Raw genomic sequence first — 13043 nt, 5'->3', positions numbered from 1 at the left:
TGAATGGCAAGGTTAACAACCCTTTTTATGTTGCTCCAAGCAGATGCACTGCATCTTTTGTAATACCTTCTGGTCTCAATCAAGAACTTCAGCTCCAAATCTACATTTTTACATTTACATACACAACCTTGTTAGGTAATAGGAAAAACCTCTTCCTAAATCTTTAGTTGAAAGAATTTTCATTGTTGAGACTGCAAAATTGCTGGTGCAAAATGGTTATCATATTCACATAAGTGCAAAGACATCTATTGGCCTTCAAGCCTCTGAAATATTAAACCAGCTACAGCTTTGCAGTAGAGCATCTTTGCATGAAGCTTCCACACCCATGATTAGGCTTTGAGCTGGACACTTGTATCTTTGAAGAGCTCCTTTTTACGATGCCGATGTATACCAAGGTGATGCATTGTGTGAAGCTTTCCCTTTCAAAACTGCCCCCATATTCAATCTAGCTTTGGCAAGCAATTAATGGCTCGCAACCTTTAAAGTAAGGACAGAAGGCCAATAACCTATGGGAAGAGGACAAAAGGCCAACTGCTTTACAAAGCATGAGGTCAACTACAAAGCTTTGAGCACAGCAACGTTAGGGCAGAAGCTGAGAAGATCCCATTGTACAACTGTGTCCTTTGATTCTTCTCACATCTCATAAACATGTAATTGCTATAAATCACATACTGTCACAAGAGGTGGTTACTGTTAGTGCACCTAAAAACAAGAGAGTGGACTATAATTTCAAAAAAAAAAAATATGTCCACTCACGTTACAACTTGCCCGCCTACCACCGCCACCACCATCATCACATTTCCACCACGAGGAGGGCACGCAACTCAAGTAATGGCACCAACTGCAATTAGCACTGCCATCTACCCCATGAAAATCCAGAATTAAGCCAATGATAGATCTGCAAGTGAAGAAATAAAGACAAGATTTGAGGGCATCAATAAATAAATGACCTGTTCAAAACTATATCATCCAAAGTCAATGATTATATGCTTAAAAGTACTAAGGCTGGTTACAAAATATTCCCCCACCATGTGACAGTGGGCAGGCATCACATGGGCGGGGAGTGAGACGGGCCAGATTGCTTGTCAGGTAACACTGCCCAACGAGCAGCCTCAATGGGCTCCCATTGACCAGCAGGTAGGTTGTGTAACCAGCCTAAGAACTCTCTATTGAGTTCTTATCTGCTTAAAGCGATAAGAGCATTCAAATATGAAAGAATTACCCTATCGCTAAAAGAATGACGGCTGCAATCCAGAGAAAAATTTGATACACTCTGTATTTTGTTTCTGGTTTTCTGCTGGGTGTGATGATTTGATTCCCCCAGCCGTGCTGAGGTTTCATGAGGAACACAGAGCCTAACAGAAATCCAAAGATGAAGCCTCCAATGTGACTAAAGTTGTCATTATGCGGGAATATTCCAATAGCAAGATTCCCCGCAGATATCAAGGCCAGTGTAGCCAATGGTGCACACTGCAAAATTCAAGAGATTTTCCCATTCTGAATCTTTCTAAATAGCACATCACTTCAAAATCAAAACTATGGTGATGTGAGTGGAATTCATCCTTTTTAACAGCCAACCTTCATTTCATAGAGGGACCAGTTAATGATCAATTCAGACAGCATAGCTCCTAATAGCCCAAACAATGGCGTGGACGCCCCAGCAGAAACCCGATGTTGAAGAAACAGCGCTGCGAAGAGGCTGCCCCCGATACCAGACATTAAATATATGCTCCCTATTCTCCCTGTCAAATGAGCATTCAATAACTTGGATAGGTTCAACACCATATAGTAACTGACAACTAAGTGTTTATCCAAACACAAAATCCATAAAAGACGGTGTTTACCGCAACCAAATGCTTGTTCAAGTCGAATCCCAACAAACAGCAAGCTAAGCATATTGACAAAGAGATGAACAAGGCCCGCATGCAGCCAAATGCAAGTGAAGAGACGCCAGAACTGATGGCCGTGAGCAACCAGATCTGAGGACAGTCCACCCATTTTTGATAATCTGATGTAGCCAAAAGTGACATCAATTAAGGACTCTGTAACAGGCTGAAAGCCTCTCTCTCTCTCTCTCTCTCTGTGTGTGTGTGTGTGTGTGTGCACACGTACGTGTCCATGCATTTATTTGTGTATCTATGTGCTATGTCTATCGATGTATGTAAGTATGGATAGATTGGTCTATCTGTGTGTATCTCTATGTATCTACCATCTCTGCATGTATGTGTGTATCTATGCTTTTGTATCTTCATAAGACTGAAATATATCTAACCTTACAAATTGAAAGTAATTGCACCTATTTAATAACAAATAAACACAAGCAAGGAAAATGCCAAAAATTTGCAAAGAAAACAAGGACTGCAGCAAAAAAAATAGGCTTCTGATAATTTATGTTCAACTAATACAGTAGCTACTCAAACAAGAAACTTAGTCAGTTATGATTTGAAACTCAGTCAGTTATGATTTGAATCAAGAAAAATCAAGATCTAGCCCAAATGGGAATGCCCTAGCCTGCCAACACATGGGTCAGGGATTCAAGCCCTGGCACCTAATAAGAAGTATAGATATAATTAAACTCCCAAACGAATTCAGAAAAACGTCCATAAAAAATACGAGGGAGAAAAGGGTTGTATGATCTAAGGAGGAAGAAGTGATCGTTGCGTATGCTGTACATTTGACCATATACGTATACATACATACATAATGGTCAAATACACACACACACACACACACACACACACATATATACATATACATATACACGTACATACATACATACTTTTTTTAGTTAAGCCGCTATCTCATTAGGGAAAACAAATATACATTCATAGCTGCCCAAAGTGGGGCAGCTACTACTCAGTTCGGAAATAGTGGGAAAACACTTCTAGTTGCTGGAAGGAAAGGCCTCCGATTTCATGAGAATCTCAGAAGGGATTGTAAAAGGGCTCTCCAGAAGTAAGCAAAGAGCCGAATAGAATCTCCAAAGAAGAGCAACTGATTCCGAGCATAGTAGACAATCCACAATGCCTAGAATCCAGTCCAATCAAGGAAGTCTGTATAATCTAGTAGTGAAGGAGAAAGGCAACCAAAAAGCCAAAACATTCGTCCAAAATGCCTCCCCAGCCGAAGATGTCCAGACAAATCATCAAGAAAATCCTGAGTAAGAGCAATACCAAAGAAGGTGAGGCACTGTCTCTGTAGGATGGGAACACCACCTAGTGGCAATATGTCTTCATGCCAAAAGAGATCCCACTGGGAATACCTCAACCAGACATCTCCATAGAAACAGTCGCTGCTTGAGGGACAATCAACTCTTCCAAATTCTTTTCAATGCATCTTTCCACCAAGCAAGAGATTTTGGCATATGCCAAAGACAATTTGCATGATCCTCCAATCCATGGAGGCGATAAGAGTAGCCTATAAGCCTTGGCCGCATACAAATGGGCAAAAAGACACAAGAGTATATCCCGGAAGTTGCCTATCAAAACACCAATCTTGAAGTCTCTCTGTCTCCTCAAGGATTAGGACTGGTTGAAACAACTGCATCATTTCTAAAATGACTCCAGATTGGCCTATGCTGCATCCCAAAATTACATTGTCTGGCTGCACATGGAAAAGTGAGAACATAACCATTTTCATCCACGATGTCGTGTATGTGACGAATCCCCAATGTAGACAGATTGTATGTCTTTCTTGGTTGAGACAAAGCAAGCGGTTGATCAAATACCTTGCTCCAATGAATACAACAACAGTGAGTTACCTCGATTCGGAGGCCTACCATACCATTGTAAATGACATTATAGCTTGCCAATCTCGAATGAGAGCAATCGAATATGGAGAGCTTGGAATACGACCATGGAAATGCCCAAAGACTATCATCATAATTGATAATCCAATGTCCATATGTATTTGTTCGCATGTTAGTGCACATAGCTCCCACCCAGCATGCATGCCTATGGCTTGACTTACTCTATAAATGCAAGTAGAAAAGTGGCCTTCCTTGCCAGTTTATGATAATGAATATTAAAGACATTGAGCCCACCATGCATCTTAGGCGAACATATAAGCTCTTGCCTTAGCAAACGTAAGCCTTTTCTACCCGCTTTGGTTTTCCATAGACATTCCATTGCTTTAAACATGAAATTGTCAATCGAGTTGCGTGACCAAGGTAGAAGCGGAAGATACACACACACACACACACATATATATATATGTGTGTGTGTGTGTGTGTGTGTGTGTGTATCCCAAAGAGAGAGAGAGAGAGAGAGAGAGAGAGAGAGAGAGAGAGAGAGAGATGAATGAAAACTCATAAGCAAAGCAACACTTGTGCTCTCATCAGGACCCACACATAAGTTGCTCACTAGATTTCAAGAGTCCGGACTCTTGGATGGACCCGGTGCTTACTACGAAGTAAAATCAAAAAGTGAAAGATACAAGTAAATAGATGATATTTCAAAAGGAGAGAGAGAGAGAGAGAGAGAGAGAGAGAGAGAGGAGAGAAATGAAGCAAAACTATTGTAAACATATAAAAAGGAGGCATGCAGGTGTGCATAGCTGTGAAAATTGACAATTTTTTAGGGCACACAACCCTTAAAACTAGCATGGCAATCCATACAGGCAAGTATAGCAGCTCTTGCAAGTTGCCACATGTATTCATATATATATGTATGTATCTATGAGCTATCTATTTCTGAATCTATGTATCTTCCTAGGTTTCTATGTTTGTATGTATGTACCTACATATGTGTGTTCATATCTATCCACGTATCAATTGATCTATGAATCTATCTGTCAACTGTATGTATCCGTCAATCAAGCTATTAATCGATCCTTCCATCCATCTATGAACAATAAATCAGTCATATACATTTGCAAGGTGAAGGAGATGAGAAAAGAAATTGCACTTGCATGTGATCCCCACAGATTGTAACATTATATATCAATCATGTCTCCCCCGCTCTACACAGGCATGCATAGGCATGTGCGTGCATAGCATGCATGTTCTTTCTCTGTTTACACAAACACGTGCGCAGAGCAATAAGCTTAAACGCAGAAATGATGTAAAAGCAAACAAAAGTGTTGATATCTAGCTAACTATGACAAGCATTTGCAACAGAAATGGGCAGAGAGAACTTACGCTGACGATGAAGGTCCAACAAGAGGGTTGTCCATGATTGGCTGAAAGGAAAATCTGCCCAGAAACCCCAAAACACAGCCATCTGTATGTTGAGGGCAGTTATTAACATACATGGTGAAGATGAAGATGATCACATCCACAGCTGAGATGATGGGCACCAACAAAGAGCAACCCCTGGGCCGTTCATCGTCTGCAAAGCGCACCTGTTTCACCTTGCTCCACCTCTTCACCATCGATTCTGTGTTCAGAAATCCAAGGCCTGGCTCTGCATTTCTCTCGCCATTTATAAGCCGCTTCTCAAGCTTTCTGGTTTCAGAGAAACTCTTATTGCACTATACAGCAGAAGAGAAACTAGATTTGCAGAGGGGTGAACAGATAGACGGAGATACTACTTCCGGAAAGAAATTAGGGTTTCCTCCCTGCTGCAATGGTTCTGCAGAAACAGGAATTTTCTAGAGAGGCAGCAATGTTCAGCAGAAAGATGAAGCGAGGGTTCATACGAAGGAATGAGAAGAAGCTAGGGTTCTGTACAAGGAGAGAGATAGGGCTCTGGAAAGAAAAGATGAAATAAGGGTTTCCGGGATCATTAAGCAAGGGTTGTTCTTTCTTTCTGCTGTAATTAAGAGTTCTCTGTGTCTTCCTATGATCTTCTCTTTGACGATGATTTTCTGTGTGGGCAGCAGATTCACATGACGATATAGGTGGGGGAGTCGGGCCAGGAGAAGCGTGATGAGACAGGGGAGTATCTTCGTGGGCATTGCAGAAACAGTAATCTTCTTTTCTTCCTCTTCTTCTTCTTCCTCTTCTTCCTTGCTTGCATTTCAGCTCACCGAGCGAAGACGATCCCTTGCCACGCTTACAAGAAAAGAATGAGGGGGCCAATAGGCACATGGTCGATACGAACCGAACTGTTTTTTTTGCTTAAGAAGACGACGTGCCCATCTCAAGCCAAGTATCAATCAACCTTTACATTTGTATCTATACATACCTTATAAAGGCCCGAGTTCAAGTCCCACCGTTGGTCTTATATGGCCTCGTGTTGCGACTTTATACCTCTCTCTTTTTCTCTCTCTCTCTCTTCATAATTTTTTTCCTTCTTATCTCTTTTATTTTCACAATCAAAAAATCTTTACCTTTGCTCGCCTAACACCCTTGCACAAAGCAAGGTGGATGTGAGGCCACTGCAGCATGCTATTTCAACTTCTCGAAATAAACCAACACCACCAGCAAATATACAGCGAAAAAGTGAAGCATCGAAAATTTCCCAAAAACGCCAGAAATGACTTTTGTGCTTTGGCTGCTAAAAATATTGCCCGCTCCCTGCTCTATTGGAAAAAATATATATAATGAAAAGTGCTTTAAAAAACGTGAAGAGCTTGGTGCCTGAGTTGGTGCCGGGCGCTCCATGCTAAAGTGCTAAAAAAACAAAATAACGCATGCTCCCTGCTCAGTTGGGAGAAAAAAACTACCGAAAAGCGATTTTTAAAAAACGTGAAAAGCTTAGCGCCTAAGTTGGTGCCTGGTGCTCCATGCTACTATAAAAAAACAAATGCAGCAAATGGATGGCGCAGGTTTAAAAGACGGACATAGCCAAATAGGGTGCAACGCTAAAAACTGTTAGCCTTGGAAATCCCTGGTGTGAACAACCCTACACACAGACACTTTTTGCCCTGTGCTAGTAGCAGGGGGTTTTTTCCCGTGTGAATACACTCTTGTGTATTAGCCACATCAGCCCCCTAGGGTTAGGGCCATTTGTACTTTGTACTTCACACATTCACTATCATTATCATTCAGTACTTCCAGCTATTACAACATCCTCTCTCACTCTCTCTGAACTCGTGTGACTGTGTGTGTGTGTGTGTGTGTGTGTGTTTGTGCGTGCGTGTGTGTGTGTGTGTGTGTGCAGAGAGCATCTACTCCCTCATCCAACATTGGTATTAGAGCCTTGTTTTGGAGTCTTGGTTCTACGTTCACATTCGGTTGTCAACACCCACCACCAGCATTCGTGTCTACTCTCACCTTGACAACCTGCTAGTAGTAGGGGGTTTTTTCCTCGTGTGAATACACTCTTGTGTGTGTTAGCCACATCAGCCCTAGGGTTAGGGCCATTTGTACTTTGTGAATACACTCTTGTGTGTTAGCCACATCAGCCCTAGGGTTAGGGCCCTGTGCTAGTAGCAGGGGTTTTTTCCCCGTGTGAATACACTCTTGTGTGTTAGCCACATCAGCCCTAGGGTTAGGGCCATTTGTACTTTGTACTCCACACATTCACTATCATTATCATTTAGTACTTCCAGCTATTACAGCATCCTCTCTCTCTCTCTCTGAACTCGTGTGACTCTGTGTGTGTGTGTGTGTGTGTGCGCGCAGAGAGCATCTACTCCCTCATCCAACATTGGTATTAGAGCCTTGTTTTGGAGTCTTGGTTCTAGAGCCTACGTTCGCATTCGGTTGTCAACACCCACCACCAGCATTCGTGTCTACTCTCACCTTGACAACCTGCTATTGGCCTTGACATCTTTCCTTTGTTGACGTTGGCTCCTGATGTTTCGGTTGTTGTTGGCCTCCTCCACTAGCATCACCTCCTATTACAGAGCAGTGTCTTGCAATTCGCAATTCTCATAGTTATAGGCTTTTGCACCTTCTATACATTGGTTAGCTTTCCTTTATGATGTCGTATATTCTGGGCAACCTCGCACATTAGCACTACACTCGGCTCAAGTTTTCAGCATCAGATTTTAGTATCCGCTGCGTTCTATTGTTTTTGTTGTTGGCTGCTCTACTGTCTCTAACGACCGACTTTCACCTTTCAGTATTGGACTTCTACGTCTGACGATACAGTTAGTCATTCAGCATTCCTTTTGGCATTGGACTACTAAGTCTGTCAATTCTGGTCAATCAGCTATTCAATTGCGTCCGTCAGCTTTGCCTGGTTAGCAGTTCAGCATTTGGCTTTCTTCAATCAACATTCAGCTTCAGCATTCGCACATTCAGCTTTAGTTGTGCTCGATCAGCCATTCACCTGCATCCATCGGTTTTTCTCGGTCAACAATTCAACCTTCAGCTTTTAGCTTTTTCGGCATCGGATTTCTACTTCCATCAGCTGCATTTAGCCTAATTAACCTTGATTAGCTTGATTAGCCTAGATGAGAGAGAGAGAGAGCAAAAAATGACTAATATATCCAAATATATTCAAGGGTTCAAAAGTGGTTAAAGGTAATCAAAAAGTACAATAGACCTAGGTCTAGTGCCTTTTATAGTCCCAAGGCCCTCATGCCCTAACACCACATGTGTAAATTCCCCTAAGCCCCCCTATCCCCCATGTGCATGTGTAAGCCTAAAATCCCTTTGTTACATGACTATAAAAAGGCGCTGCTTCTTTGATCGACAACTAAAGTAGAAGCAACTGTCTCCTCAATAGAATGAATGGCACCATATGATAAGTACTCCACAAACTTTAAGAAGTCACTATCACTGTAGTAGCTGATGTTGAGTTGACCTTCTATGTTGGCGAGGATTGAAAGTGCTTGATCCTCCCTAAGGCCCATGGTCTTTTGAATATCATTCAAAAATAAAAACTCTTGCCCATCCACGATGATAGGGCTCAAGAGTTTGATATCAAGCTCACAGAGGAGATCATTAATCTCCTCCGCCTCCTCTAGCACACACGGTTTTCCTCAATTGGTTCTTCAACGTTCACCTCAAACATGGTGACAAGGCTCAAGAGTTTGATATCAAGCTCACGGAGGAAATCACTAATCTCATCCGCCTCCTCTAGCACACACAGTTCTCCTCAATTGGTTCTTCAACGTTCACCTCAAACATGAGATCAAAAGTGATATCCTAACTGTATTAAAAAGTGACAGTAGGAGCTTTCAAAAGCGAAATTTTAGCCTTTAAAAGTGATATTTTATAGGACCTAAATCTTTGACCACACCTTTTTAAGGGACCACCCAACATTTTTCCCAAGTTGGCATCCTCCAATTGGACCCTTTTCTAATCCTCTTTTTAATCATTTGTGCTCTTAAAGGGCCCCTAGAATATCTCAACCTTCCCCTAATGCTTATGCATATGGATTATGCATATGCATCATGAGTTGTAGTGGTTCTAAAGTTGCAGATTCCAAACCAACCATAACACCCAATCAATTTTTCAATTCATGCTCTGTATACATATAGTTGCAAGCTATGGCATACCATTAGGGAGAGATGGTATACATTGCCATGCAACCTAAAAGCATACACACCATTATTGTTAAGAGAGAGATTCATCAAACCTTCCACTCAATGATGCAAAAGCCAACACACTATTGTAAGCTCGGATGTTTTTTTAAAAATTCTTACATACAATATCATTAGCACACAGAACAAAGACCTCAATGGCATAGACAGTTCTAAAGAGCAAGAAGAGACACACGCCCACCTTTACAACAATATTTCCCAACAACTCGCCTACAACTCGTCTTCTTTTCAGACTCCCAAAATCATGCTCCATAAAACCCACACTCATATGTCAAACCCTCCTAATGAGTGTATTGTAGCGCTTAAATATTCCAAAGGCCACATTGCAGGATGTACACCTAGTAAAGGTGGAAACTCATGAAGAATAGACAAAATCCCTCCCTTTTCTTTATGAAAAACATAGAAGGGGATTTCTCACGCATTTGCTCTTCTCATTGTATCAACAATTGGTATTTCTCTCTCTATGACCCAAAATGGAAGACACTATAGTTGCATCCTCATTAGCTCCATTCACATAAGCCACTAATCTCTCTCATTATGTTCCAAAGATGAAGACACTTTAGTTGTACTATTCATTGCTATTCTTCTTATTTCACCCTCAGTAGCTGCACTTTGCAGATGCACAACTCTCTCATTATGTGGCATACATGAAGTTATTCTACCAAGACCCTCATTAGTTACATTCAATGTTACCCTTCTTGGTGCATTATAAGTTCTGTTTGTACAAATTAAATGCCAAAATTAAATGCCACATGCTTCTAGGAAGTACTTGATCACTATGAATTGAGAATACATTTATGGTGAAGAAGAGCATACAAATGCAGATAAGATAAGTCATGTCACGTGTGTTACACATTTATTGAGATAATGAAAATAAAGTATTATATGAAATTAGCTTCTATGTAGAAAGGTTACCTTTATTGCCATTAGTCCCTTTTTTGTTCCCATCAGTGGTGTACACTTCACAACTTGGTGATGCACCACTACAAAACCTTGAATTGAGGCATAATGCTCCACCTTTGTAGCCTCGTCTATTGTGTATAGGCATGAAAAGAAGCCAACATTAGAGAGATAAAAGCCATAAAATTTAAAGGCCGAGATATATAGATTATCATCAACCCTATTCCAAGATGGAATCTTATTTCTGGAACAACCCTTTACAACAATGTCAGAGGAAGTCACCAAATATTAGCTCAACACAATGATCCACCATCTTCCCTTTCACCTTGCCTTTAGTACAAATTATATTTAATGCTTCCATAATTCCACTCATGATGGTGGAAGGTTGCTTCCAATTTTGAACATCCAAAGAAGGATCTATAATGCTTACATTAAAGAAGGATCTATAATGCTTGCATTAAAGGCAAATATAATTCCTGTCACAATTTTAAACGTTAGCATGGCTAGGTCAAGTAGGGATATTCATTGTGATATGTATGGAGAGTCAACTCACCTTTTGGTTCCAAAATGTCTATTAATGGATCTCCAACGTTCTTAGTTTCCTATCCACCAATGCTACTACTCCTTTCTTGTGTTACTTTCCTCTTGCTCACCTGCAAGGCCTGTTCTACAAGTTGTCTTCCTAGGTTCATAGGTGGCATGAGTAATGTGGCAGCAGGCCAATGTAGTAGAATGGCAATGGGAGTGTTCTAAACATACGACACACATGCAAAACACATGTTACATCATGTAATTATATTATAACACATGAAAGACAAACGATTCTCACTTACCTTATCTGTAATCTCAGGCTATGCTCGTAGAAATACAGACTTATGTTGTTAATATAGATCCATCTCTTCATTTGGTGTGTTATAATTTTTTCCATGACCAACCACCATGGACAAACAATGATCTCCCTCAATACTAGAAATAGCATGTGTATAGATGTAACAAGAATAAGAAAAAGTTACAGTTGACTATGCTATTACAAGAACTCAAAGGATACACACTTACTCTTCCTCCCAATTGCAAGTCTTCATACATATATGATGTTGTATCATTGCAAGCCCATATGGTTGTTAGTGGAGGTATACTCTGAAGTGAACCCACACTCAAAAGCTTAAGAAGCCGCTTGCTTATTACATAAGATGATTTCAATAGGTTTCATTAATGATTAATTTAAGAGGTCAAGAAGTATATAGGAAGTATTTCACCTATAAATAACACATTGTGTAGCCTTGTGAAGACTGGGCTGATGCTCGATGTCATTGTTGAATCTAATTCTTCCTTGATGAGTCTTGAAAGCCTTTTTAAAGTACTTTCTTTGATTGGTCATCACATACTCTGTGTACACATTGTCATTAGGAAGCCTCACTCTATTTGCATTACATATGTCATGCAACAAATATACCCCCAATTTGGAAATTTGAAGCCAATAAACAAACATGTGTAACCAATCTCGTATCTTTCTCTTGTCATTCGGTAAGTACTCCAAGGTGTGTATAAGAGATTGGGAATTGTTAAGCATCCCCACAAGAAAGGATTTGTCTTCATCTTTAATGTAGGCAACAGTAATCATGTTCAATTTCTCCTCTGTGGCAATGTGTTTGCTTGGCTCATGCCAAGGTAAAGAAAGGATAGCACGCCAGTAACACTCACCATTGCGAGGATCTGTAAGCCTCACATACTTCCATGCTTTTCCTCTGTAAAACACCTCCACCTCTCTTATGACCTTTTTTCTGGTCTCATCATCTATGCCCTTTGTCTTTTCATCCACTTTTTGTTCCATTTTATCCTTTAATAGAAAACATAATATAATAAAACAAGAAAAATTAATGTAAGTTCATTTTTTTCACTTTGCAAATGGAAGACATATATGTAATCTCACATTTTAGAAATGCAAGTTACAAGTAGGAAATTACCTTGAAAACAAGTTGTGTGAGTATTTGAATTGGAATCTTGTACCAACCCATTTTTCGGCTTGCATCAACTATATTCCTCAAGTCTGCTTCAATCCATTTCTTATCTTCTTCATCAAATTTAGCAATAAGAGTAGTAAGGTATGATTCCCCAAGTTTCCTCAAGTCTGCTTCAATCCATTTCTTATCTTCTTCATCAAATTCAGCAAATAAGAGTAGTACGGTTTGATTCCCCAAGTTTCCTCAAGTCTGCATCAATCCATTTCTTATCTTCTTCCCCAAATTCAGCAATAAGAGTAGTAAGGTCTGACTCCCCAAGTTTCCTAATCTAAAAAAGCTTATCTCCAAATGTGTTGGGAACACCCAAACTCATTGATCCTATCACACAAGACAACATTTCAATCAACGACCCAAAATGCACATTGGTTAATCAGATGAGAGAGTAAATAAGTTCAATCCTCTCGGGAGAGATAAATTTCTTACTTGTTCAATTGGGTGAGAGAAAGCAAGAGTTCCCCAACATCATTGTTGTCAAATGAAACAAAATCACAAACAACACTGAAGTGCATCGACAAATCATTTTGGTATTCTGTAGCATCAAAAACACAAAAAATAAATAAGTAAAAGACAAGATTTGACCATCGATATAAACAGTTATAATATAATACTCACCTCTTTTGATGCAATCCATGAATGCTTTGTGGCAATTGTTTCCATAAATGTCCCTAAGGTATGGACCCCACTCTGCATTTGTGTTCAAGAGTTGCTCAAACGTGTCATTCATAGTCTTCCATGCATCACTCC

At 40.3% G+C, this 13043-nt stretch overlaps 1 protein-coding gene across 1 annotated transcript; it reads right to left on the bottom strand.

The window, feature by feature from the left end:
• Positions 1-203: 203 nt before the first annotated feature.
• LOC147636250 (RHOMBOID-like protein 2) lies at positions 204-6056 on the bottom strand. Its single transcript, XM_086801683.1, has 6 exons — positions 5138-6056; positions 1845-2008; positions 1579-1742; positions 1223-1470; positions 757-898; positions 204-671 (listed from the first exon to the last, which is right to left on the bottom strand). Exons 1-6 carry the CDS (start codon positions 5368-5370, stop codon positions 552-554), a joined length of 1071 nt encoding a protein of 356 aa, XP_086657809.1. The 5' UTR covers positions 5371-6056; the 3' UTR covers positions 204-551.
• Positions 6057-13043: the final 6987 nt, after the last annotated feature.

Source organism: Cibotium barometz, chromosome 8, assembly GCF_041138505.1.
Source record: "Cibotium barometz isolate CiBa-2024 chromosome 8, ASM4113850v1, whole genome shotgun sequence".
NCBI lineage: Eukaryota > Viridiplantae > Streptophyta > Polypodiopsida > Cyatheales > Cibotiaceae > Cibotium > Cibotium barometz.
This window is presented reverse-complemented; position numbering and strand designations above follow the sequence as displayed.

Bases quoted from the DNA above. Each gene is read 5' to 3' on its own strand.
- LOC147636250 (XM_086801683.1), bottom strand. From the start codon at position 5,370: ATGGTGAAGAGGTGGAGCAAGGTGAAACAGGTGCGCTTTGCAGACGAT. The intron at 899-1,222 runs GTAATTCTTTCA...CTTCACTTGCAG, and splicing joins GTCATTCTTTTAGCGATAGG to ATCTATCATTGGCTTAATTC. The intron at 672-756 runs GTGAGTGGACAT...CTCTTGTGACAG, and splicing joins GTAGGCGGGCAAGTTGTAAC to TATGTGATTTATAGCAATTA.